This window comes from Juglans regia, chromosome 6, assembly GCF_001411555.2.
Source record: "Juglans regia cultivar Chandler chromosome 6, Walnut 2.0, whole genome shotgun sequence".
In the NCBI taxonomy this organism is placed as follows: Eukaryota; Viridiplantae; Streptophyta; class Magnoliopsida; order Fagales; family Juglandaceae; genus Juglans; species Juglans regia.
Window position 1 is genome coordinate 9,952,811 of NC_049906.1, and position 26,228 is coordinate 9,979,038.

The window sequence follows — 26,228 nt, forward strand, 5'->3', positions numbered from 1 at the left end:
AAAACAACCCAAAGAATAAAAAAGCTAAGACATTTGGCCATGGAGTAATGATATTGGAACCAAATTGTGACCCTAGTAGCTCCATTTTAGGTCCTAGGGGGAAAAAAAGCCAAATTGTATGGACTGGCATGGGCGTAGGGAAAAGAATCGCCAAGGAAACTCCCACATCAGACAAAATTTAGTAGTCTTGAAGGTTTTTAGCTTGCTTAAAATTTTGCAACAATCAACATCTAAACTCAATCCCACATGACCTAAGAAACCGTAGAAAAAACCTTGCTGGATCTGGCTAGGGTTCCACCGAATTGCGCTTCTAGCGAGTCTGAGCTGTCTTTTCTAATAACAATTCATATAATAATGTCATATATTTGAAATGAACATCGAATCAAAGAAAAAAATCCTTCATTAGAAACTCAATCAAATATGTCATATAATTGACCAGGAACAATAATCTCTATGCTTATTTGAAAGATAAAATTATACAGAACGTGATGCAGTCATTTTTCAGGTTTTTGGAACTACTGGATAACAAGATAAGGAGATTGCGCATGCCTGTACTCACTTTCGAGACCCAAAGCTTCAGCTTGTATGGTGTAGTAAAAAATTCAAGGCGATGAAAGCTTATTGAAACCAACAAATTGATTGCTCCTGTCAGATTGCAAATGTTAAACTCTTGGCCAGTAAATTTATGAAACAGAGATGCAAATGCCAGATATTCTGGAATGCTGTACCTTTTCACTCACAGCTCAGTCGAAGTTATCAATTTTAATTGGATTAATCTCGTCTGCAACATCGAAGTGTCCAACCAATCGTGCAAAGAAAACCATTTGTTGTTCCAGTGTGAACTTAATGTTCTCAGCCTGTGCAGAGCAGTAGATCAATCTTTATTGTTTCCCTCACAGTTTCTTGTTGGGTAACAAATAATATTACGTTATATACCTTGCGAAAACCATGTTGTTCTCCTTCATACTCTACAAGAGCAACCGGAAGACCCTTTTCTTTCAATGCCTGGTAAATTTTACGGGCTTGGTCAGGAGTTACAACCTGCAAATGAGAACATATGTTCAACTCATCTATCCCAAGTTTGTCAATTCTTAACAACAAAAAACAAAATAAAAGAAATGCAAAGGAAAATATTAATGTACTTTGTCCTCCAATCCTTGGAATAATATTATAGGGCAGGAAAATTTATCAACAAAATTAATTGGAGACCTCTCGAAGTAATCCTTTTCACTTCCTGCAATCAGTTAAGAACTGCCTCAACATAAATGAAGAAAATAAAATCAATGAACAAACGGTGTCAAATGTAATCTTTTAACTTACCTACAAGATTATCAATATAATGGGATTCAAACTTGTGTGTTTCTGCTCTCAACAAGCTCAAGTCAGCTACCTGTTCATAGAGCAAGAAGACATTTGAAACCTGTCAGTTTCCTATTTCAGGTAGAGTTCTTCATATTTTTTTTTTTTTGATCGGTAATCAAAGATAATATATTCATAAAAATAGGCATAGCCCAGGTACACAGGAAATATACATGAAAACACGCCTAGTTAGAGGAAACAATAGAAAGAAGAAGATCATGGACACTACTTCCGTTACAAACTATAGCCCCCGCCCATAGGAACAATGTCTTAAAAAAGAAAACTTTAAGCTCGTCCCTTGTTCTCTTTTGATCATCAAAACATCTAGCATTTCTCTCCCTTCAAATACACCAACACATGCATATTGGTACCAATCTCCAAATTGCCGCTACCTGAGAATCTCCGTGTAGTCCTGTCCAGCTTGCGAGGAAATCCACCAATCTCCAAGGCATAACCCAAGACAATCCGACTCTTAAAAAGACATCATCCCATACAGCCTTAGCCACCTCACAGTGTAAAAGCAGATGATCGACAGACTCCCCCTGCTTCTTACACATACAACACCAATCTAGGATAATGACCCGTCGTTTCCTCAAATTATCTATGGTAAGAATCTTGTCCAAAGACACTGTCCAAACAAAGAAGGCTGCTTTTGAAGGAGCTTTCGTCTTCCATATACTCTTCCACGGGAATATAGACAAACCGGAGTTCATAAGCTTTTGATAAAAAGAACTAACCGAGAAGATACCTTTTTTAGAATGATTCCAATGCAACTTATCACCGAAGCCCCCTGGAATACTTGCAGAATATAAAGCCGCAAAGAACTCGGTAAAAGACTCCAATTCCCAGTCATAGGCTGCCCTAATGAAGTCAATATTCCATTGAGGGGTACCATTTGCTAAAGAATGAAGAAAGGCAATCGATGTCTCCTTAACTCTTGCAAGCGCAAAGATGGCAGGGAAAGTATCTCGTAAACAATGGTTACCACACCATATATCAAACCAAAACGGACATGCGAACCATAGCCTACAACAAAATGTTCATGTTCACGGAATGTCCCCCAAAGACTCCTAATGTTTTTCCATAAACCCACTCCATAAGTGTCTCGTACCTCATTCAAACACTATCCTCCCCAAGCTTCCCCAAATTGAGAATCTATGACCGCCCTCCCTTTCATTTTGGTACCTCCACAACCACTTATCCAAGAGGGCTTGATTGAATTTCAGCAAGTGGCAAATCCCCAAACCTCCCCCAGAAATTGGGGTACAAACTGTAGACCAATTAACCAAATAGAATTTGAACACTTCCCCCGATCCACTCCATAAGAAATCCCTTTGTAACTTCTCAATTCTATTAGCCACCTTTGTGGAAAGCGGGAACAGAGACAAGAAATAGGTGGGTAAGTTAGAAAGAGTGCTTTTAATCAAAGTCAACCTACCACCTTTTGACAAGTAAAGCCTCTTCCAAGCAGCCAATCTACGCTCCACCCTTTCGACTACATCATTCCAAATCCTTTCAGATTTAAAAGAGACACCCAACGGTAAACCAAGATACTTCATAGGAAGCAAAGATATCTTACAACCCAATGTAGAAGCAAAAATCTCCACATCGGGGGTGGCCCCCACTGGCACTATTTTCGACTTAGCGAGGTTAATGCTCAATCCTGACACGACCGCAAAGCAAAGGAGTAACGCCCTCAAGTCTTGGACTTGACCAAGGTGTGCACCACAAAAAATAAGTGTCATTAGCAAATAACAAATGAGAAATGTTAAGATCACCATTCCCTACCGAAAAACCATGGAGTAACCCACCATCCACCATCCCCTCAATCATCTTGCTGAGAGCTTCCATGACAAATAAAAAAAGTAGAGGGGAGAGCGGATCTCCCTGTCTCAGGCCACGAGAGGAGCTAAAGAAACCCACCGGAGAGCCATTTACCAAGATGGAGAAACGAGCTGAAGTGATACAAAATTCTACTCATTTATGCCATTTCCCCCCAAAACTACATCTTTCAAGTAAATAAATAATGAACTTCCAATTGACATGATTATAAGCTTTCTCTATGTCTAACTTGCAAAGTAGCTCAGGCTCTCTAGACTTAAGCCGACCATCCAATACTTCATTTGCAATAAGAACCGAGTCAAGGATTTGTCTATTTTTGACAAACGCATTTTGCGGTTTCGAGATTAGTTTTTCCACCACCAAGCTTAGTCTATTTACTAACACTTTGGAAAGAATCTTGTACATCCCATCCCGTTCACAAGACTAATGGGACGATAGTCCCTCACATCCCTAGATCCCACCTTTTTAAGAATGAGGACTAAAAAGGTGGCATTGAGGCTCTTTTCAAATCTAGCATCAAAATGAAATTCAAGAAAGACTTGCATAATATCTTCCTTGACCACCTCCCAACAAGCTTGAAAGTAACCCAGGGTAAATCCATCCGGACCGGGAGCCTTATCACTTGACATACTTCTGATAACATTGCCCACTTCCTCTTCTGTAAAAGGCCTTTCTAACCACCCTACAATGTGCTGATCTAAAGTAGTAAAAGACAACCCATCCACTCTCGGTCTCCAATTATGCTCTTCTGATAATAATTGTTGATAGTATTGTAGAATGTGGTTTTTGATAACCGTCTGATCCGAAGAAGTTGCCCCATCTACCATCAGTGTATCAATAGCATTATTCCTCCTGTGAGAGTTAGCCATCTTATGGAAAAATTTCGTGCATTTGTCCCCCTCCTTAAGCCAGAGTACCCTTGATTTCTGTCTCCATGAAATCTCTTCCATCAAAGTAACCCTTTTAAGATCAGCAACTACCTGGTTCTTTCGGATTTTGTCAGAATCAGAAAGGGATCTGGCAGCCACCTCACCTTCCAAGCCCTGAATTCCTCTAAAAGAGAGCGCTTTTGCTGAAGCACATTGCCAAAAATTTGTTCATTCCACTGTTTCAAGTCCTGTTTCAGTGCTTTCAACTTTTTAGCCATAATGAAACTTGGAGAGCCTTGGAAACTATAGGAAGTCCACCAATGTCTGACCCTGTCTACAAAACCGTCAGTTTTAAGCCACATATGTTCAAATTTAAAATACCTTCTACCCCCATAGATGCCTCCACAATCTAAAATGATAGGGAAATAATCAGAACATAAACGGGGTAATCTTCTTTGAGCCACATCCGGATAGTGTGACTCCTAATCGGGTGTTAGCAAAAATCTATCGATCCTCGACCATGATGGGCAGTCACGGTTGTTGGACTAGGTAAAAGTGCCTCCTGATAGTGGAATGTCCATGAGCTCCTGTTCTGAAATAAAATCAGAGAAATCTCTCATGACAGGAGTGATGTGAGAAGATCCCGACCTCTCGCTTGGAAAGCGAGAAGTATTAAAGTCACCCCTATGCAACTCGGTAGCTCCCACCAACTGATGACTCCCGCCAGTTCTTCCCACAAGAATCTTCTCTCTAAATCAAGATTAGGGCCATAAACCCCAGCAAAAGCCCACTTAAAGCCGTCTTCTAAATTAACAAAAGAGCATGACACCGAGAAATCACCCACACTCCTCCACCCTTTCCACCACCCTTGTGTCAAGCATAATTAAAACTCTCCCGGAAGCACCTTTTGATGGTAGGAAGGACCACCCATTATGTTGTCCTCTCCATAAACTGCGAATTACTTGTCTAGTAATAACTTCCAATTTAGTCTCTTGTAAATATATGATGTCCCATTTCCACTAGCGAAGTAAATTTCTAACTTGGAGCCGCTTATTAGGATCATGCAACCCCCTCACATTCCAAGAAATTATTTTTGGCTTCATGGGACAACCAACCATCTTCCCCCTACCCTTACTACGCTCCCAAGTAAAGCTCTTCTCACATCCACCCTCTTTCATTGCCCAATCTAGCCTTTTGAGTTCTCTTTCCCTTTTTTTGGCCGAAGCCAAGGATTGATCGGACTTTGCTTGGGCATTCACCACCTCTACGGCTGTAAGGCCATAAATTCAGCTTCAAAATCCCCATAAGAAATTCCTACCATGTGCTTAATTAATGTCCATTGCTCTCCAGATAACCCAGTCTTACACGTTGGGATGAAAGGAATAGAGTGGAGTAGGTTCAACCTCCCCATCCCTGTTAGCCGTAAACAGAACTAAAGAACCAGTATTTTCGAGAAAACCGGACTCTTCTACCACCTGTTCTGACGCAATGGCTACTATTTTTGCAGCCAGGGAAACAGAAAACAGCCCAGAAGGAGCTGACGTCTCTGTCTATGCCATTGCTAGGCCCAAAAGTTCAACTACATCCAACAAATGATTATGAGACGGCACCGGCAACGTATTCGTCACCAGAGGGTCGTGAAGTAGGCCAGAACATACCAACGGCAAAGTTTGTGCCACCACGAAAGGTGGCAACCCCTCCAAAAGCACCCCGTGTTCCAACGCAGCTTGCGCAGGGCCGCTAGCTTCATCAAGGACTTCCATGGAATGGGTTGGCGTATCAGTGGCTGCCGACGTTAGAGTCACCGTCGCGAGGGAGACCATCGGCATCTGTTTCAGTGAGGATTCCGGCGAACCAAAGACCCCATGTTCCAACGAGGCTTGCGCAGAGCGACTGGCTTCATCGAGGACATCCATAGGGAAAGTAAGCGTATCAGTGGCTGCCGGCGTTTGAGTCGTCGAGTTTTATTTCAGGGATGCCGACGTTTGAGTCGCTGACACGAGGATTCCGGCAGTACTAAGAATCGGATCATCAACTCTGCAACCTGCCGACACCACCTTAGGCAACACAGAACTCACCGGCGGGCCCACCACCGCCACCGCCACCGTCGAACTCGCCTCCACCGACGAGGATCCCTGACCCGCCACCAACGATAGCGACGACACTGGGCTAGCTCCGTGGGCTTCCCTTCGTCTCCACGTAGGCTTCGAGCCCTGAGCTACAAGCTTAGCCAAATCGATGGGCTGCTAGATAAAATTGGCTTGCAAATGAGGCCCAGCAAAAACGGTTCCCTTCCCCTTAAGCCCATACTCAAACACAAGCCCATTAAAGAAGCCTTCACCCTGGCCCCCCACGAAAATCTTCTCCCTCTGAAGTCCCTCCTCAACGCAGCGTTTTAATACACCCATATTAAGTATTAACCCACCCACTTGCTTCTCCATCTCTGCCAACGACAGTAACAAAGTTTCCAAACTTAGCCCCGACAAAGGCCTGCGTACACTTGCTTCTTCACAAGGCCGCGTCTTCACCAAAGGACCTAACCCCACTGCAGGTTTTGGAGCTCCAAACAGAGCCTCCTTGTACGAAGAAAAAACTTCATGCCCCTGTGGTAGTGGAGGCGGCAGCGTCCATGGGTGGTTCCCTCTATTATCCCTTCGCAAAACAGAGGAGGTTGCGGTTACAGTTGCAGCAATTTCCTTCAACAACTCACCAAAATTCCTCCAACCAACACCTTTCCTCCCTTCCGGAATCACTAGTAAGCCGCGCCGTTTCTCATGACCGAACTCTGATGGGGAGAAGAAACTCCCATAAGAGTTGCTTCGTCTCTGAATCACCAACACGTGAGAGCCAATTCTACGCGACCTGATGAAAACAAAGGGGCCCTCTGAAACTATACCTTCCTCTATCATGCCAGCCAGCCACCCCAAGGAGTCTTGCTCAATGAAGATGTGATTCACCGCGCGACAACTGCTCTCGGTGATTCTCCACCACCTTGCATTCGTCTTCATAATCTCAAAACATTTTTTATCAATAATAACATTCCTACTCAACCCCATCACAAAACAACTACTCATAAAATCCTGAAAACTCTAGGCTAACAAACACTGGTCTCAACCAGCAAAAACGGAAAACCAATGAGAAAACACAGCATTTTCCCTCAAGTGTACGGAGAGAAAAAACACTGGTCTTCATATTTTTATTATTGCCTTTCATTTCATGAACCAATTGCTTTATTTCCTAATTCAACACCAAATAACAAACAATTTTGTATTAGTAAACCGAACACTAGTGAGAACCGAGCAATGATAATATCAAGAAAACGAACACTAATCTAATATCAAACAAACCATATATTTAAAATGGTTATTATTTCATACTAAAAATGTAAGAGAAAAAAATTCATACAGGCAACAAAGTTTCTTCCACCGAAACACATTTTATTACAATGTAACACCTTCATAAGAAAATCTTGAACTAAAAACAGCTTCAGGTATTCGTAAGAAATAAGAAACACAATACAGGCAGGATCCTTCAGCAAAAACTTATAGAAGTGCGTCGCATGGTAAACCAAAGAAACCAATGAGTTGATACAGAGCTATGTTGACCAGTGGCACAGTCTTACTAATGGCTGTCTTGTAAGACTAGCGAAAAACAATATCACAGTCTGTCAACACAACACTTACACCATACAAGGAAGCTCCAGCCTTAAAAGTTTCTTTAAAGGCAAGAGCAGCTAAGGTTGTATATCCACCAGCAGAGCCCCCAGTTATACATAGTCGTTCCCCATCTACCTTTCCAGAGTCCACCTAAACAAAAAATGCATATTACCATAAGCTGATAGGTACACATGAATCTCATTCTAGAGAGGAAAATAATTATAGAACATAATTACCAAAAATCTAGCACAACTACAACAGTCATTAACATCAACAATTCCCCACCGCCCCAAAAGCCGATCTCGATATTCTCTACCATAACCTTCAAAATAAAGTCCATTCACCTTAGCAACAAGTATGCATATTTGTAAGGCAACAAAAAGTAGAAGATTGAGCAGGATCAATCCAAACCTAGAGCTAAAATCCATTGTTTAATAGCGAAATTATGTTGATATGGAATCCAAAATTTAATAATAATAGATTAGGAAGGACAAACCAGTGCTTCCACCATAGTTGACATCAACAAATGCCCAACCTCTACTAGTCCAGTACTGAATGTTCAGATTTAACGACCCATGTGTTTCAGATGTGGGGCCTCCTGCAATATTTCATGATGACATTTATGACAGATATATCTACATAGTTGGATGAGTATCAAGTTGCACTTGGAGTAACACTTATACAGTCAAACACCATTCAATAACTTCTCATTAAATCGATGTTTTGCCAGTCCTGCCATTAGTCACATGATCTCTACATGTTGATCTTGCTCCATAAACAACAAGATGATTAAGTATACTTTCTTACATTTTAAAAATCTGCCAAACTAATGAGTTTCAGATGGTATAATAAATGACATCTGAAGCAGGTTTTTCAATTGTGTCAATATTTTGCTAAACCCACCACTGGTTACCTGATCTCTACATATTCATCATACTTCACTAATATCAATATACATAAGAAAATTTAGAATAATCTCATCTAAAAAAGTGTGTGAATTTACTTATATTTGAGAAAACTAAAAAACATGTGTTTCAGACAAGGCTGGCAATCTTTTTTTTTTCCTTTTTTGATTGGTAATGTAAAACTTTATTGAATCAAAGTAAATAAGCATTGCCAGAGTAAATAGGAAGTATGCGAAAGAGAACACCTAGTTACAAGTTAATCGCTAGAAGACGATACAAGAAAGTCATGAACTCTAGTTTCATTGAGTACAATAACAGAACCACAGAAATATAAAGCAATCTTTGATATGACTCGTGAATCTGACACAAATACGACATAAAATAAAAGAGTTAGAATGATACTTAATTGGGTTCGGTTTGACAGGAATTGACCTGGTTAATTATCTGCTCTATTTTTGTTATATTTTTGGCAAACATTCACAATTCTTGTGTTTTTTTCTTTTCAACACCTAATCCTTTCATGCCTATTGTTCTATGGTTTTATATTCCTTTCATATCGATGCTACATTGTACTGATGTATACAAATGAATGTCAAAGCAAATGAGGAATGATGTAGTGAAGAAGCAGATGCTAATGATATAGTTGAAGTAGATTAAAAAAATGAGTCTGGGCATTGTAAGAAGATCCAAAAATGGCTCAAGCCACATCTGGGCTATACTCTACATGGACTAGCCAATGGTACAATTGGAGTTCATTGGAACCATTATAAAAAGCAAGAAATTCTCACTCACAAGCAATGGAGGATCCCATTCACACCCTATAATCACTCAATATGGGGTATCACATTCCTCCCTTCAATCCCAATGTTCTTGTCGGACCATTCCACCATAGGTGGCACAACTCAAATCCCAAGTTTATGGTTGGGATAGGCTCCAATATATTTGTAACAACCCAAGGAAGACCCCAGCCATATCTAGGTCATACTCCAAAATGACTAGTTAATGGTACAATTAGACCCTATAGGAATCATTATAAAGAGCAAGAACTTCTCCCTCCCAAAATGCGAGATCCTACTCACCACCCATATCACAAGTATGGAGAGTGATAAAATGGACTAATTTGACACGAACCCAATTGGATCGTTTAGCTATCTGGGTTGGATATGAGTTTACTCATTTATGATCTAAACCCAGCTAACCTAACATTAAACTGAATGACTCAACACGAGTTGTCATCCCAAGTTCCAGATTCAATAGTAAATGGCATATGATGAAAAGGTATTGTACAGAACAACATTACAAAGAGTTACACTATGTATAACTTGAACTCAACCTTGTGCGCGCGTAAGTGCAAGATTTTGGGTACAGAAGAAAGTCCCATTTTAACATACAAGTTTTAAGTGGAAACATTAAATACTATGGATTTTGAAAGCCAATCCTAGTTTTTTTTTCTTTTAAAGAAAAGATTAACCATAACGTACCATGGCTTTTCAATAGCAATGGGGGCTTTTCTCCCAAACTACCTTGGAACACAGCATTGGATGGTGGATAGAAGTATGCATATGCATTTTGACCAGGCACTTCTGTTGGGAATTCTATGAACTCAGGCACACTAAAGTATGACTTGTAATTTAAAACATCAGATGAAGAACACCAAATAATCTCAAATTCAACTGCTTTTGTTTTATGTTCATCTAGAGTCACCTGAAAGACAAAAAAAAAGAAGTGAATATTACAAGACATTGAATTAACTAATCATTTAAATCCACTGAATTGCCTTTGCTGGTAGGTATTGAAAAAACAATAGCCTTCGAGTATTTCTAGCTAGTAAATAGCAGAAACCACGATAGAGGTTACAGGAAGCAAAAGTAAGAGGCATTCCTTAGCTACTGATGGCGGATGAAATGTAGATGCTCCCTCCACATACAAGCATTGATTCCCTGAACTCTGCATTCACAAATAGGCACATTTTACAAAATCATCACCTTCTTAACAAATTTTCTCATCTCAGCAACATATTGAGGATCAGGATTTGGAAAGTACGATATTATCTATATCTGTGAAAGGAATATCAAGCAGAGATAATGAACTCTGAGCATCATCCAGAATTGCAAGATATGATGTCCCATTCTGCCTACATGCACAATATTTCGATCAAAATACAGGAAACAAATCATGAATTACAAGCAAAAGCAAGATAAATCCATAAAATTAATCATGTGAACCAGTAGCTATGTCAGGGTTACCTATAGCTGCAAGCAATTAAATTTGTCTGTTCATTGCTCTGAATGAATTCATAAGAATTCATGCCAAATACCCATAATGGTCTGGCAAACTCGGCATCCAAAGAATAAACTGCTACTACCTTATTCTCAGACTCAACCTGCCCTCAAGGAGGAAAATATAAGATAATCAGTACCATACAATGCCATCTGCCTAAAAAACATGGCCAAGCAATGTAAATTCTGCATGAGGAAAAACTATGCTCGGGAGTTTATAGACAAAGAATGGTTTAGGGAAAATAATAATTAGTCACAGTACAATTGTGTTTGCACCATAGAGTTGTTCATTGTATTGCATAGCAGTCTTCTCTACTGTGCAGTTGTACAGTTGTCCTTTTTAACTTCGTGTTCTCTACCGTGCAGTTGTACAGTTGTCCTTTTAACTTCTGTCATTTTTCCTTTTGTGCTTTGTTGTACTTTATCTCGCTTTTGTACTGTATACAGCCCTTTAAATATATTCTATGGGATTATATCAGATTATTGAACTCCATTTTTTGAATATCCACATAATTTTCTTTGCTTTCAACCTAGCTGTCATAATATCAGAGATTTTTAGCTCTCAATAATCTGTTCAAATTTAAAGGTACTTGGTTCAAGTCCAAATTATCATTTCAAAAAGTTATGTGGCTGTGTATGATCACTTTTGATCCTAGATTTGGGAAGAGTTCACTTATTAAAAAAATAAAAAAAGATTTGGGAAGAGATCGTTCAGCTTTCATCTGAATGGTTGATCAAAGTTGTGGTCTCACATTTGGGAGCAAGTCATTGGGATTGCTGATGCATTTCATAGATCTGAGTTCAATGGCATTAGAGAAAGCAAACACATCTCAGTAAAATTCAATGCATCTAATTATTTTGCACGAAGTTTCACTTTCAGTTCTTCTCTGAATGTACTATGAACTTAGTAACCTAATGATATATACAATTCAATGTAAGTAATTTACCCATTTGTAGATATTCCAGAAGCCACTTTCTCTATCAGTAATAAAAAATAGTTCCCCTGCAGAAATTCAAACACAACAGATTATTTTAAGCAATCAAAGCCACTAAAAATTTAAAAATTAGCTAACTTATAAACATTTCATAGCAACCATTGATCATATATATGAACCATTTTGTTCTATAAGCTAACACAAGACTCCAGAAAAAAAAAAAAAAAATAGAAGAGAATGGAAGAGGAACTCGAAGGCATTTTATAGCACAAAGTAGTTTTCATAAGTAATTTTTTTGTTGGTAGTTTTTCATAAGTAATTAGTAAAAAGATTGCACAAAATGGGGGGCAACCAATGTAAATGGTAAGTGTACAAGAAAAACAACCAAAAAAAATTCCCTAGCAAAAAGCAGGCCAGGAATTTGCCTTCGAATGAGGAATTATTTATTGATATCATAGAATTTATTAAATGGCTGTGCAAGCTCATCAACATCAATCCAGTGAAACCGTACACAAATACATCCATGAAGTTCGGTCCCATATGTGGAACATGTGTCCACGTCATGAATGGCCAAGACCATAAAATTCCTCAGATGAATGCTAGGGGAGACATTCAAACTGTTGTTGATTCCGTAAAGATTATCTGAAGAAAAATGGAATTTTATTTGGGAAAGAGAAAAGGATGCAAGTGCAACCTTCCCCATGATAAAAGAGGGTTTGAGGAATTTTGTTTGTACATATATAATGAGATTTACTAAGTAGATAAATTTTTTTATAAGTATTTACTAAACAGATAACTTTAACATGAAATTTTGCAATTTAGTTTGTTCATCAACCAAGGTGATCGGTAGAGTACCATTAGCGGACCACTTAGGTTCGGTTGGAGACTCCACAAGCGTAGAATCCGAGCCAGCAACACAGATGCGCTTGTAGACCTCTCTAAATGACAGCATACAGAAAGTTAATGGTGACAATCTAATGATAAATAAGATTTATGTTAATATTATATGCAAAAATAATTTCAACACAGATAAGTGTTGATAGAACTAAGGCTCTGTTTGGATACAGAAACGATTTCATCTCATCTCATCATTACAACTTTTCTCCAAATTTCAACACAAAATATAATAAAAAATTAAATTTTTTCAAATCTCAAAACAATAATAATATTAAAAAAATAATATTCTAACAATATTTTATTCAACTTTCATCTAAAATCATCTCATCTCACTATCCAATCGGGGCCTTATACATTGAGCTATCAGTAAAACTAACTAACTAATAGTACTGCAGGGCGTGTGGGAGTGGGACTGCAGAGAATTAAGCTCTATGCATGCAGCTGGGAAAAGAAAGTGCCTGTCTACGTATAAATGCCATGTTTTACATCACATGTGGAAAAATGTCTCCAACCATGGAGCCTAATTATTCTCTTCTATAAACTTAATGTTTTGAATGCGTATACATAATCAATGTAGCATGAGAAGTTGAAACAACATCCAACGATTTTCATCAACTGCTCTCAATGCCATTTATTTTTGCCTCTACAGATCTTGTGACTTTCTGCATGACAACAAACAAGTGGAAATTCCTGCAAGCCCCTACTGGCAGGTGTACACATAAAGTCCATGTGATCAAGAAGGGAAATTTAACACCTAGCACAAAGATATTTACTGAAATATTAACCTATGAAGGGAATTGTGCTCACCCACTTTCAGAAATATAACCAACCCAGAGTTCTGATTTATCCCATGGCATGTTAGGGTGACACCATTCAATCCATGCCATTTTTTCACCCCTGGAATCCAAGCGTGGAAAAGCATAGAAATCGTTCCCGCCTACTAATACTTCTGGCTCTGAATATAATATGATCCATACATAGAATGCAATGAACATCAAATATTGAAAACAATAGATAATAAAAGATTGAATGAAAAAATAAAAATCAACAATCTAAACCTCTCGCAGACTTGGTAGCATAGGACATAATCTGCAGCATCTTAATCATTTTCAATACATAGACACACAAATGAAAATTAAACGGTTAGTTGTGCCCCTGCTGATGCAGTTTCATCTTACCCTGAATATCCTTGTCGCCAATCCCTATTGTCACAATTGTTGTGGTTGGATTCAAACTACTTTCACGATGGTCTGCCAAGTAATTAACCAGCATATAGATTAAATACTTAATGCTGTTTATAGAAAATGGTGATCTACTAGAACAATAGCAACTCCCAATTTACCTTCCTGTACAGTGATATAACGATTAAAGCGTGCATCAAAGACTCCATCTGCATAACTGACTAATGGTCCGCCATAATCTGGGGTAAGTGGTAGAGGAGTAGAATCTGCTTGGAACCAGTTAATAACATCAGCGACTTGCAATTGAACATTTAAATTAGCAGTCGTTTTCTTAGATCTCTCAGAACTTAGAAGACAGGTTTTAGTGCCCTCACAAAAATATAAGGGAGATTAATTAGTCTTTGCAGGGTCAACTAAGGATTAAAAATCCAAGAAAACGCATGAACTAGAACCCCATTAAAAGTGTCGTTTGACGATCTCAAATCCGCAGTAGTGTTATTCTTTACAACACGAATGACATTGTTAAATAACAATTCCATACCCAACCCATATAACATATATATCTGCAAAGGTATGTGCTCGCATGGAGCGAACAGGTGAAAGAAAATAGAAAGAAGACTAAGCTTCGGCAGAGTATATGCAAGTGATCAAATATACCTTTAGCATTTAATGACTGCTTGTACAGTCGTTGGTCCTTGTAATTCGAAAATATGACCGTATCACCAGAAACCCTGAAAGCTCCACCACCATATTCTTGAGCAACTGTCCGTACCCCAAACTCCTTAGGCGTGATATCAACAGGCTCATCCCCCGGTTTCCCCGGCTCCTTCACCAGAACCCCTCGTCTGAATACATTACAAGAATACCCCAACTCAATTACTTGATTCCAGTTTAAGAAATGACTCTAGGGTTTAGGAATGAATTGAGAGATAAAAGAATTGAGAGATAAAAGAATCTCGCGCACACACATGCATGTATAGTTCATTATATTTCACATGTACGCACCCTGATTCAGTGGGGCGCGATTCAAGCCAGATGAGGCTGCCATGGGCGTCAACGGCAGTGCCTCCGAGTCGCTTGGAGGAGCCAGAAACGACGTCTGCGGTGATGGGGGACTTCCAAGAGCCGTAAGGAGCAGGGATTTTGTCTTGCTGGGGGAGTGAAGAAGCCGCCATTCTCTTACAGCTGCAGTGATGCCTTCTAGTGGAGACTGCCGCGATAAGTCTTCGACTGATTTGGTTCAAGCGGAGAGCAGAGTAAGAAGATGAAGAGGAGGCAGCAGAGGTGTAGAAGCGAGTGATGAGACTGACCGCCATTGACTCAAAAGATTGTATATATTATCTTTATTTGAGGACACTGATAAGCTCAGAAGATGAATTTTGATCATTCCGCGTATCACACGTTACGCCTATTTTTATTAGATCAAAAGCCATCTAGCATGCACCATAAACGTTAAAAAAACATTAGATGAACAAAACAAAAGATACCAGACCCAAGTTGCACTGCCTAGGCATTCAAAAACATTTGCTGTCGTGAATGCATAAATTGTGTAATTATTTTTAAAAAAATAAATATATATAAAATTCTCGTGAAAAAAAAAATATTAATTTTTTAATAGTAGACCTCACTTTTTTTCAAAGTGACTGTATGGCATTTACGCACTCCACGACTGCATGTAACATTACTCTAAACACTATAGACCTAAAGCAACACAACTCCAAACACATTGTCATTAAACTCCAATATCATTCCCAATTACTTGGCAACCAACCAACTATAATAACACAACTGTAACATGTTCCCAACTCAATTATAACGAAATATCAACACAACACAACTCTAATAATTATATTGGTCATTAATTATACAATTGCAAAGGTTAAAGTACACTTCATAGTATAAAAAATGACGAAATAAAAATATGTAAGAGGTGGTTATGATTTCAATAATATTACCATAGTCGAATAATTTTGACTTGAACATATCACATATGGATGTAGGTTTCAACCAATTTTGAATGCACATAAGAGCCTCCACCATTCTAGGATCCAATGAACTACTTTGAAACAAATCCAACACGCGACCTCTTATACTAAATGTTGACTCAGAAACTACAATAGTGATGGAAACAATTAAGGTATCTCTTGCCATTTGAGCAATGATCGGATATTTGCTAGTGTTAATCCTACACCAAATTAATATATCAAATGTATCTGTGAGAATCTCAACGTCCTCTAATAAATATCGTTTTAGCTCTGATTTATAGTCCATCCAAGATGTTGATTTTCACTCTTTATGAAAGTTTCTCAAAAAAGTCAAAAGGTCAACTGAACAACTACTCCTCATCGATGTATTACCCTCACTACAAGTGTGAGAGATAGCCGAACTAAAACTCCAAGAGTGCCCACCACTGAACCTACAATATTGATCATTCAATAATTCAAAGTCCCTCTTGGGGATTTCAACAAATTCTTTACCTTTCTCGTGTCCAATGTTTGATTAAGGCCCCGTTTGAATATTAAAAATGTTTCATCTCATCTCATCATTACAACTTTTTCAAATTTCCACACAAAATATAATAAACAATTCAACTTTTTCAAATCTCAAAATAATAATAATATTAAAAATTAATATTATAATAATATTTTATTTAACTTTCATCTCAACTCACTATCCAAACGGCACCTAAATCAATATGCTTGAGTAATCAACTTATAAAGGAGATTAAGAATGGTAACAATAAACAACAACCTATTGATTTTGTGAAGGTCCCCCAATATTTATCATACTTTAACTTCTTTTTATAGGCTATTGTACTCAAGCATGAATCACTACTATCACAAAAAGCACGAGTTTTCATGAACATTAATAAGCTTTTAAAAGTACAAATATTAAGTAACATACAATGATACATGTACTCATAAGTAATATTGTAAAAGACATGCATAAATTTCGTAAAATTTCTGATATTATCCAAATCCTCAAAATTAGGAGAGCCTATATCCTTCTTTCCCAACCCATCCTCAGACAAGTAATAATATAGGTACAGATCCTCATTAGCTATAAGTTGGAAGGCTTTCTTATACTTCTCAACCACATCCAACATAAGATAAGTTAAGTTCTATCTATTAAGTATATCAAAACACAAGAAAATAGAACATAAAACTTTTGACCTATCAACGCTAGACTTGAAAGTGGCAAGTCTTTGGAAAGACAATCTTTCATATACCGATTCAAATTACAAACCCTTATGATTGAGTCATCAACATCTTTTAATCGCTTATTAACAATAAGGTTCAAGATATGTGATCTAAACTTCATGTATATGAATTTATGATCTCTAGCACAATATGCACTTCCAATTTTCCTTTTTTCTCAACAAATCAATGACAGAGTTATTAGAGGTAGCATTATATACTGTAATTGTAAGAATTGTATCGGTATCAATAATCCAATCAAGTATACACTCCTCCAATCTCCCTCCCAATTGTTGCCCATTTTTTATCGATAATCTGAGTAAATGAAATTATTCATTTCTACAACATTCACTTGCTATCAATAAAGTGAGTTATAACACATATGTAATAAATATTTTGAATAGACATTCAAGTGTCGGTGGTCAAACACTTATTGTCTAGTAGTTAAAAATATTTTCTTCAAACTATCATTCTTCCTCAAGAATAGCTTCATATAATACCTCATTACCATAAAACGAGAAAGTATAGAAAAATAAGGATCAAGGATTTTAGTATACTCTCAAAACCCTTGGCTCTCAACAATCATAAATGGCAACTCATCCACTATTACCATCCTAACTATGATAGCCCCTTTTTTTTTCTCATTATACTTTGTCATCCTAAGATTCTTCTTCTCTTCCCTTCCTCCACATTTTTCTTCTGGGACCAAGAATTGTTGACCCTTATCCAATGTATATTTACCCTTATGGTTTTTACGGTAAAGGTGGATGCGTTGTCTCATGACTGAAGTGCCTACCTTTTGGGATGGCATTTTCACAACTTCTCACAATGGTTACAAGTTTCTGTAAGTTCATCGGAATCACAATCAGGCACTCTTGTGAATGGATCCTATACCTCATACCTATTCTTGGAGTTTTTACTACCTTATGGAGGGTAGAGATAGAACGAAAGATAGTGGGAGTGTCTATCAAAGATGTAGAGAATTCTCATTGTTTCTTTGTCATAAATATAGAATCTCAATTTTTTCTTTGTTATAAGTATTAATAAAACCCAAGATGTCTAACAAAGAATTGTGTATATATTTCTTATCAAATTAATTAGATAATATGATCATCATGGATTATGCATCATCAGATATCCATTACTAATAACTAATAGTTAAGGCAATGCAACACCTCCTATATAGATTCATGCTTAAGCATATATACAAATTAAAACCACGTTTAAAACAATCTTCTACTAAAAAACTAGAGTCACTAGACCTAAGACCATCACTAACAATAAGTTTATAAGCTAACCTAAGATAAAATAGAGAGAAAGTAATTTATTCAAATCCAACATTTGGCAAAAGAGATGTTAGCGAGAGGGGAGAGATGATGTTGGGATGCCCGGATGAGGGGAAGTGGAGGTCGTCGAGTGAAGGTTGACAACTTGGACAAGACACAAGAAAGGAGCTGCAGACACAAGGATAAGAGAGAGAGGGGAAAGACCAGTAGTCTGAGGTTGCGGGGCTTAGGGTTAGGTTTTAGGGTCCTATATCTAAATGATGTCATCTAGATTGGGGCACACAATTTTGGTCGTAATGGGATGGAGCACCAAAATTTTTATTAAGACGATGCCCTTTTTTCAAATCCAAACGATGTCATTTTGTTTGAAATGAGTTGGGCAATGGATAAAGTAATCAAAACAATGCTGTTTTAACCCTAAATTTGGGCTTCGACTAGGCTGATTCGGTTTTGAGCTTCATTTATTTTCTAAACTTTTTTTTTTCTAAACCCTAAATTTCTTCTATGTTTTTTGAAACCCTAAATTTTAATCTTTGTTTTAACCTTAAGTTTTTATTTATTTATGAATTTTACAATTTTTTAAACATTGAGTTTAATTGTTTGTAGTGATTATTAACAATGACTAATTTACTAATTTCTAGTATTGAGATATGAGTATATCCAATTACTAATTATATGTAGTTTATAACTATTAAACATTGCTCTAAATATAAAATTAACACCATTTTTCTAATTACATACCATTATACCAGATAATGAATTGCTAGTATTACATTAATACATATTGTACATGATTAACTATAATAATATACTTGACTATGTATGATAGGGATAGTATGATGTGTACATTTACTAGACTACTAGTTTGTTAACATTAAATAATGAATACTATAAGTATATTACTGTAGAATAATCATCACATACTAGTATAGTATTGAATATAGATATAAGCTATAAAATTTCAAAATGAGTATATATGATCACTATATAAATAATGCATATTTTCTTGTAAAAAAAATATAATACATATTTGTATAACTTATGTATACTAATATCATAATCGGAGGTATAAGTCGGAGGCAGATTTTTTTGTAGAGTCGAAGTCTAAACTCGGAGTCAAAGTTGGTCAAAAAATAGATTCAGCTCTGACTCTAACTCCGTCCAAAAATGCAATAAAACCTCCAAATTTGACTTTGTTTTCTCGGATTGAAGAGAGGATTGCTAAACTGCATTATTAATTGATGTTGTGGCTTAAGGTAATAGTAGATAAAACTACAACATAGTGGACCACTTCAAGGACATTCCACGTCCTAACCTTCCATTCTCGAGAATGGAAGAAAAAGGTTAATATTTTCTTTTAACATAATAGAAAATATAAAAATTTTTATTAGAAAGGCAAGAAAAATCAAGAAAAACTATTGAAATGGGTGGCGCCTGGATCCCATGTGCTGCCTCAAGCCCTACAAGCCATGTGGTGAAGGTTGGTAGTTCAATGTGCCTCTAGGCTACACCAAGGTGTGCCCGTATGGTTGGTGTAAGTAATAGGAAAAAAGATTGAGGAAGAGCCCTACAATAACACAAAGAGGATCAAGGGAGGTATAGGGGCATTGTGGTGGGCAATGTGTGAGGGACATATGCTGGTGGGTTGGTTTTGGCAATGGTAGGGTGTGGTGAAGATCATGATTCATGAAAGAGACTCCATGGATAGAGCCTGTGCATAACTAACATGGATGAAAGATAATAAATCTAGCCTCCAAAGTTTGAACCAAGATGTTGAAAACAAGCTAAAAACCATAAAGAGAAAAATAAATAAGGAGGAAAAATAGTAGCGTAATTGTTAAAGATGAAGTAAAGGGAAATTTTGAGGAAGGCAAATGGTGTAGAGGGGGAAGGAAGGGATAAGAGCTTGTCTCCCCTCCTCCCCCATTTTAAACCATCAAGGGGGTTTAGAGAGAGGGAGAAGGACCTTCTAGAGAACCCGATACTAAAAAGATACCTAATTTATTAGCCAATTGTATCACAGTGAATCCTAATTTTCTAAAATTTTCTATTGAAACAAGTTTTGATTTGTAAATTTATTTTTATAAAATCCTTTTGTGGATCTAGCACTTCTCACCATTATATATAAATATTTATATATATATATATATATACACGGGCAAATTCTTCTTTCTTGACACCTAAAAAAGTGAAGTGCGATTCACAACCACAATACACACACACACACACATATATATATATATAATTCCAAGGCAAAGACAAATAATGCAGCTTATATGCAACTTACGATAGATCACTTTTGTTAGTCATTGAAGCTGCTTAAAAAATAATCTCGAACTTAAAAAAATATACTCACACTGCATTATATATCCTCCGTTGATCATGTTTTGCTAGCTAATCTCTACTTTGTTTACGATGATCACTCATTGATTTATAGTACCATTCCACTTTATCTATGTCTCACTTGAAATGAAACTTCAAGCGTAGCCTTTTTTTTTCTTTTTTGGTGAAAATTTATGTCCGGTACGAAATAGAAATGTGCCCAACTTTCAAAACTCATTATACATATTTGATTTGTTATGTGTCTCGAATATATAGTGATACTTAATTGAGTAATATTAGATATAGTCATAAAGTACGCAAACGTCGTGCAATCTTTTTATAAAAGTGTGTACTCTACTATTGAAAAATTAAATTTTTTTTTTCATGTGGATCCCGTATTTACTCAATTTTTTTAAAGAGATTACGCAATACTTGCATATTCCACGACTGTAAATGTCATTTATCGGCTTAATTTATGGGAAAAGTATGTATTGCATCCTCCAACTACATGCTATGAGTTTTAATTTGTATCTCTGAATATTTTACAACTAACACCTCAAACTACCAAAAGTTTACAGGACACAATTCACACCCCAATTGAATTATGTTTTGTGATCGAGAGAAAAGAAAAATAGATCATGTAACACAATCTTGACCGTCGGATCTCAATGAATAGTGCAAATGTCACATTTTTATAGTTTGAGGTTACAATGTATCAATTTTTTGGTAGTTTGGGATGTAAAATGCTAAATCCGGAAAAGTTTGAGGGCACAAATAATGGTATTTTTTCCTTATCTTATTTAATTTGAACGGTCATAAATCAAGTTTGAGATATTTAAAGAGATATAAGAGCGAGTGTAGAAGTGATCGCTCAATATCTATCCTCGATTGAATTTGATAAATTTAAATGATCTTGTCATGAAAACCTATTTGCTTGTAGCTTTGGTGCATGCTTCAATTTGGCAGTAAAAGAGAGAAGCCAAACTGTAAAGGCAATACTGTTCGGCCTTGTTTCGGATTTATTATGCATCAGTCACTATTCATTCTCACACCCTATACTTAAAGTTTTTCATAGGATGTGGAGGTATTTTTCATAAGGTAATAAGGTGTTTTTTATAAGATGTAGAGTGGTAAATAATAGTAGCTAATAAGAATAATTTTTCTTTTATTTATAATTTGAAGAGATGAGATTTATTATACATCAGTCACTATTCATTCTCACACTCCACACTTATAATTTTTTCATAAGATATGAGAGTGTTTTCTATAAGATATAAGAGTTTTTTTTAATGTGTAGAGTGTGAGGTGATAAATAATAACTGATGAAAAAAATTTTTCTACGTACATTCCATAATATCATGTGTTGTATGTGAAGAACGTGGAATTCTAATATTAATTATAGCGAGATGGAAAATGTTAGATTGTCCATTGATTTTGACTTTTAATACATTTTTATTTTTTAAAATGTTAAAAAAAATTAAAATCCGTCAAAATCATGAAACAAAACCAGTGGTCCAGGCCGATATATCCGATTCACATGTTTTGTCTATATATATTTACATGAAGAAGGTTATATATATTCCTTGAAACAAGGGATACTGATTAATCTATCTGTCCCAACGTCACATAATCATGTACATTGTGAGGGAAACTAATCGCAAGATCATGTGATCATTCCCTTTGAAAGGACTAACACTTTTGCAAATTAAAACGTAGCTCGCTTTGATTTTCAACTTCATAAATAACATAGATTAGTAATATCAAGGGTTACGATCACTCCAGCTAGCTAGCAACACTTTGACTGCTATGTATCTATCTGCCTATTAATTTGCAGGCCGTGACCCTTAGTTGAAATTAAAGTACTTGATTCGCGCTATCAAAAGGATCATTTATTCCTCCTTTGAATAGTGAGATAAAATAATATAATTTTAAATAAAAATTAAAAATTAAATAAATTATTATTATTATTATTATTATTTTTTAAAATTTTTTAAAAATAAATTATTTATTATATTTTATATAAAAATTTAAAAAAATTATAATGAACTAAAATGAGATAAAACCGTTTCAGTATCTAAACGGGACCTTAGCCGGAGGTGTTTGAAGAATAAGATGAGATAAAATTTTATGAGTAATAATAAAATTATTTGAGTTAAAATGTTTTATTGAATTTTAAGAAAAAGAAGAATAAATTGAATAAAAAATATTTAAAAATTAAAATATTATTAGAATATAATTTTTATTTTAAAATTTTAAAAAATAATATTATTTTTTATATTTTATTTAAGAGTTTAAATAAATTATATTTAAATAATATTTAAAAAATTATAAAAAATTTTGAAATGATAAATAAAATAAAATATATTTTTTAAACAAGCCCTCAAAGTTTGAGCTAGCTACCTCCATTATGCAATAAGAGATGTAGTACTAGTCCAAGTACCCACAAATGAAATAGATATATATAATATATCTAATACAATAAATATGGTTGAATCTATTAAATGCTCATGCAGGTACATGGCAGTGCATGCCGACACTGCTACTTTCTTTGTAAGTCATGTCATGGGTTAATTTTTATGTAGACCCCTTAAATTCTGTTTGTATTTTTTTCTTCCTCCATCAATAATTGTAGGTTGTGCAAGAAAAAAACTCAACATCATCGCCAGCTGTGTACCAGACATGGGTTAAACCAGACATTATCTGTGTCGACTCTAGTTCTGAGCTAATTAAACAAGCTCTGCATGATCATAAAAAATAATAATAATAATAATAATAATAATAATAATAATAAAGAACTAGGAGTTTTCCAGATGAAATGCTGGACCCTCCTTTCTTAATTACAATTGCCTGGCATGCCTCTAACTAGTGATCTGAACTATACGAAAATATTTGTATATATGATATGACATTTTGGAAAGAAGGAAACTAAAAAGAGGGTCACAAGGAAGAGAAAAATCCATGGATAAACAACAGGAGAGGAGATGTATTTGCGTTTGGAGGAGTGTTCATGAGCTGCTGCACCTTCAATAATTAAGCGAGGGTTTTGGAATGTGTTTTTGGTAAAAAAGCAAGTGATGTTGATGCATGCTCTATGTAATGATCAGAGAAGCACATGTCAAACCAGCATAGCCTCAGTCCCTAGCTTTAATTTCCTTGTTTTTCTTGAGTTTTTTCTTCCATCCCTTCCCCACTTCTTTGTAGTCCGACCTGATCTCTGACTGATCTTATCAGGTTTGAAGTTCAACCCTTTTCCTTTCTTTGCATGCTAAATTTGGCACTAACTTCAAGCTTTTCTGATCTCTCACTTCAAAGATTCCAAGGACAACCCAACCTAGCTAGAAGTTTCCTGACACCCATCTCATCCCGACAAAGCATTATAGTTCGTTTTCTTGAACCAAAACCTTAAAACAAAAGACACAGATCTCCAAAAATGTCTACTGTGCACTCTAGTCCGTTCTTCCAAATGGAGAATCCGGCAATACTATCTTTGCTCCGGCATAAACCAGGAGATCATCAGAAACGCACAAAGTCCACCGGAGGGCTCTTTAAAATGTTCAAGATCTTCCCTATGCTGACCTCAGGGTGCAAGATGGTGGCACTTTTGGGCAGACCCAGAAAGCCTTTACTCAAGGACAATGCTACAACGGGGACTCTTTTCGGCTATCGCAAAGGGAGAGTGAGTCTAGCCATACAAGAGGACCCTCATTGCATGCCAATCTTTGTTATCGAGCTGCCGATGCATTCAAGTGCTTTTCAAAAGGAAATGGCATCAGATATGGTCAGAATTGCTCTAGAAAGTGAAACCAAAACTCACAAAAAGAAACTGTTGGAGGAGTTTGTCTGGGCTGTTTACTGTAATGGGAGAAAAACTGGTTACTCCATTAGGAGGAAGCAAATGTCTGAAGATGAACTGTATGTGATGCAGCATTTGCGAGGGGTTTCAATGAGTGCTGGGGTTCTTCCAAACCCTTCAGAGAAAGAAACAGCAGATGGAGAACTGACTTACATGAGAGCAAGATTCGAGAGGGTTGTTGGATCTAAGGACTCTGAAGCTTTGTACATGATAAATCCAGATGGTGCAGCAGGGCCTGAATTGAGTATTTTCTTTGTGAGGGCTCATTAACTAGACTAGTTTTAAGCTCTTGATTCCATGTTTATGTTGTAAACTATATAGGAATTACTTTAAAAGTCACATATTAAGATGATTTTCTCAAGCATTTTGCTTTGTTCTTGGCTGTACTGTACGTACCCAGTCCCTGGTTTAAGCCTGTATATGGAATTAAGAGCCTGCCTTCTTTCGTTGAGATGATTTCCAGAAGGATATCATAATATCTTCTTCATAATTTAGATTTGGTTAACATTCATTTGCCAAATCTTTCTGCACCCCCCTTCTGCAATTGAAAATTTGTTCATTGAATATGATTTTCTGGACCAAGTCCCAGAAGTTGATTATTGGCCCTTGAGAGGTGGAGGGTAGTGGTTGTGAAGAATTCTCTCTGTTTTTTTCTTCTTCTTTTTTTCGGCAATAAATGTGTGTATGCGCGCGTGTGTGGAGGAGAATTGTTTCGTCCAAAACGTTGTTTATAAATTGACCCAACTTACGTGATTCCTTTGACTATAGGATAAACCTTAAAACAGGATGCGGCTTAAAAGGCTTACTTACACCCTCTAATAACTAATTAGAGGTTAACACCAAAGTTTTGAATACTGTTTGGATTAAGATATTAGAATAAAATATTTTAATATTGGTATTATTTCAGGATAGTCTATATATAATAAATAAATTATATATATATAAATTATATTTCAAAATAACATTAATACAAATCTTAAAACGTTGAAATACATATTTATAAAATTCAATAATACTTTTAAAATTTCAATCCAACTATTAAAAAAAATAATCATCCATCTTCATCACGAAAGGGGAGTAGAGATTTCATTTTCAGTTCTCAAGAAAAAATGATTAAAAAAAGTTAAGAAAATAGTCTTTAGATATGAGAATTGGAGTGAAAATGATGAAAATATACTAGAAATATAAAATTTCAACTGATATACTGAAAACCGGCCGGTATACCAAAAATAGCCAGTATTGACCGAAACATACCGAAATGGCCGGTATTTGACCTGGTACAAAAAACCTATCTCCCTCGTGCCGGTTACTGGTCCAAAACGATAAATACCGGCCGGTACGACACGGTATTCAAAACCTTGATTAACACTTTACTTTTTGTCAATAAATAAAATACTCCCACGAATTCCGCCAAAGGGGTGCAGTTGGCCTCCCTAGAGTGGCCAAAACCACCATGCATTAGGGTGGTCTGCAAAGTAACGGATGTTGAAGAAAGTTGTACAGATATAATAATCTAAAAAAATAAATGTGACTTTGAGACTTGTATAACACTATCTTTAAGGTGATAATTGCCCCCACTCGAAAGAGTTTGCTACCGGGTTACAAGCAATTCATCTATTGGATACAACAAAGTCACCAACTGCATAT

The 26,228-nt window shown here is 36.4% G+C and overlaps 2 protein-coding genes across 2 annotated transcripts; one reads left to right on the forward strand and one right to left on the reverse strand.

Annotated features, from left to right (window-relative positions):
- Positions 1-382: 382 nt before the first annotated feature.
- LOC109010309 lies at positions 383-15,297 on the reverse strand. Its single transcript, XM_018991093.2, has 19 exons — positions 14,929-15,297; positions 14,581-14,768; positions 14,085-14,189; positions 13,921-13,992; positions 13,550-13,697; positions 12,701-12,783; positions 11,858-11,913; positions 10,878-11,014; positions 10,675-10,765; positions 10,513-10,578; positions 10,113-10,335; positions 8,223-8,324; positions 7,963-8,048; positions 7,754-7,876; positions 1,321-1,390; positions 1,143-1,234; positions 937-1,041; positions 729-857; positions 383-645 (listed from the first exon to the last, which is right to left on the reverse strand). The coding sequence occupies exons 1-18, from the start codon at positions 15,237-15,239 to the stop codon at positions 744-746; spliced, it is 2,172 nt and encodes a 723-aa protein (XP_018846638.1). The 5' UTR covers positions 15,240-15,297; the 3' UTR covers positions 383-645; positions 729-743.
- Positions 15,298-23,598: 8,301 nt separating this feature from the next.
- On the forward strand, positions 23,599-25,032 carry LOC109010308 (protein MIZU-KUSSEI 1-like). Its single transcript, XM_018991092.2, has one exon. It carries the CDS (start codon positions 24,159-24,161, stop codon positions 24,849-24,851), a length of 693 nt encoding a protein of 230 aa, XP_018846637.1. The 5' UTR covers positions 23,599-24,158; the 3' UTR covers positions 24,852-25,032.
- The last annotated feature ends 1,196 nt before the right edge of the window (positions 25,033-26,228 follow it).

Coding starts and splice junctions, on each gene's coding strand:
- LOC109010309 (XM_018991093.2), bottom strand. CDS start 15,239: ATGGCGGTCAGTCTCATCACTCGCTTCTACACCTCTGCTGCCTCCTCT. Junction 10,766..10,877: donor TTAATTGCTTGCAGCTATAG/GTAACCCTGACA, acceptor TTGTGCATGTAG/GCAGAATGGGACATCATATC. Junction 8,325..10,112: donor ATTGCTATTGAAAAGCCATG/GTACGTTATGGT, acceptor GAAATATTGCAG/GAGGCCCCACATCTGAAACA.
- LOC109010308 (XM_018991092.2), top strand. CDS start 24,159: ATGTCTACTGTGCACTCTAGTCCGTTCTTCCAAATGGAGAATCCGGCA.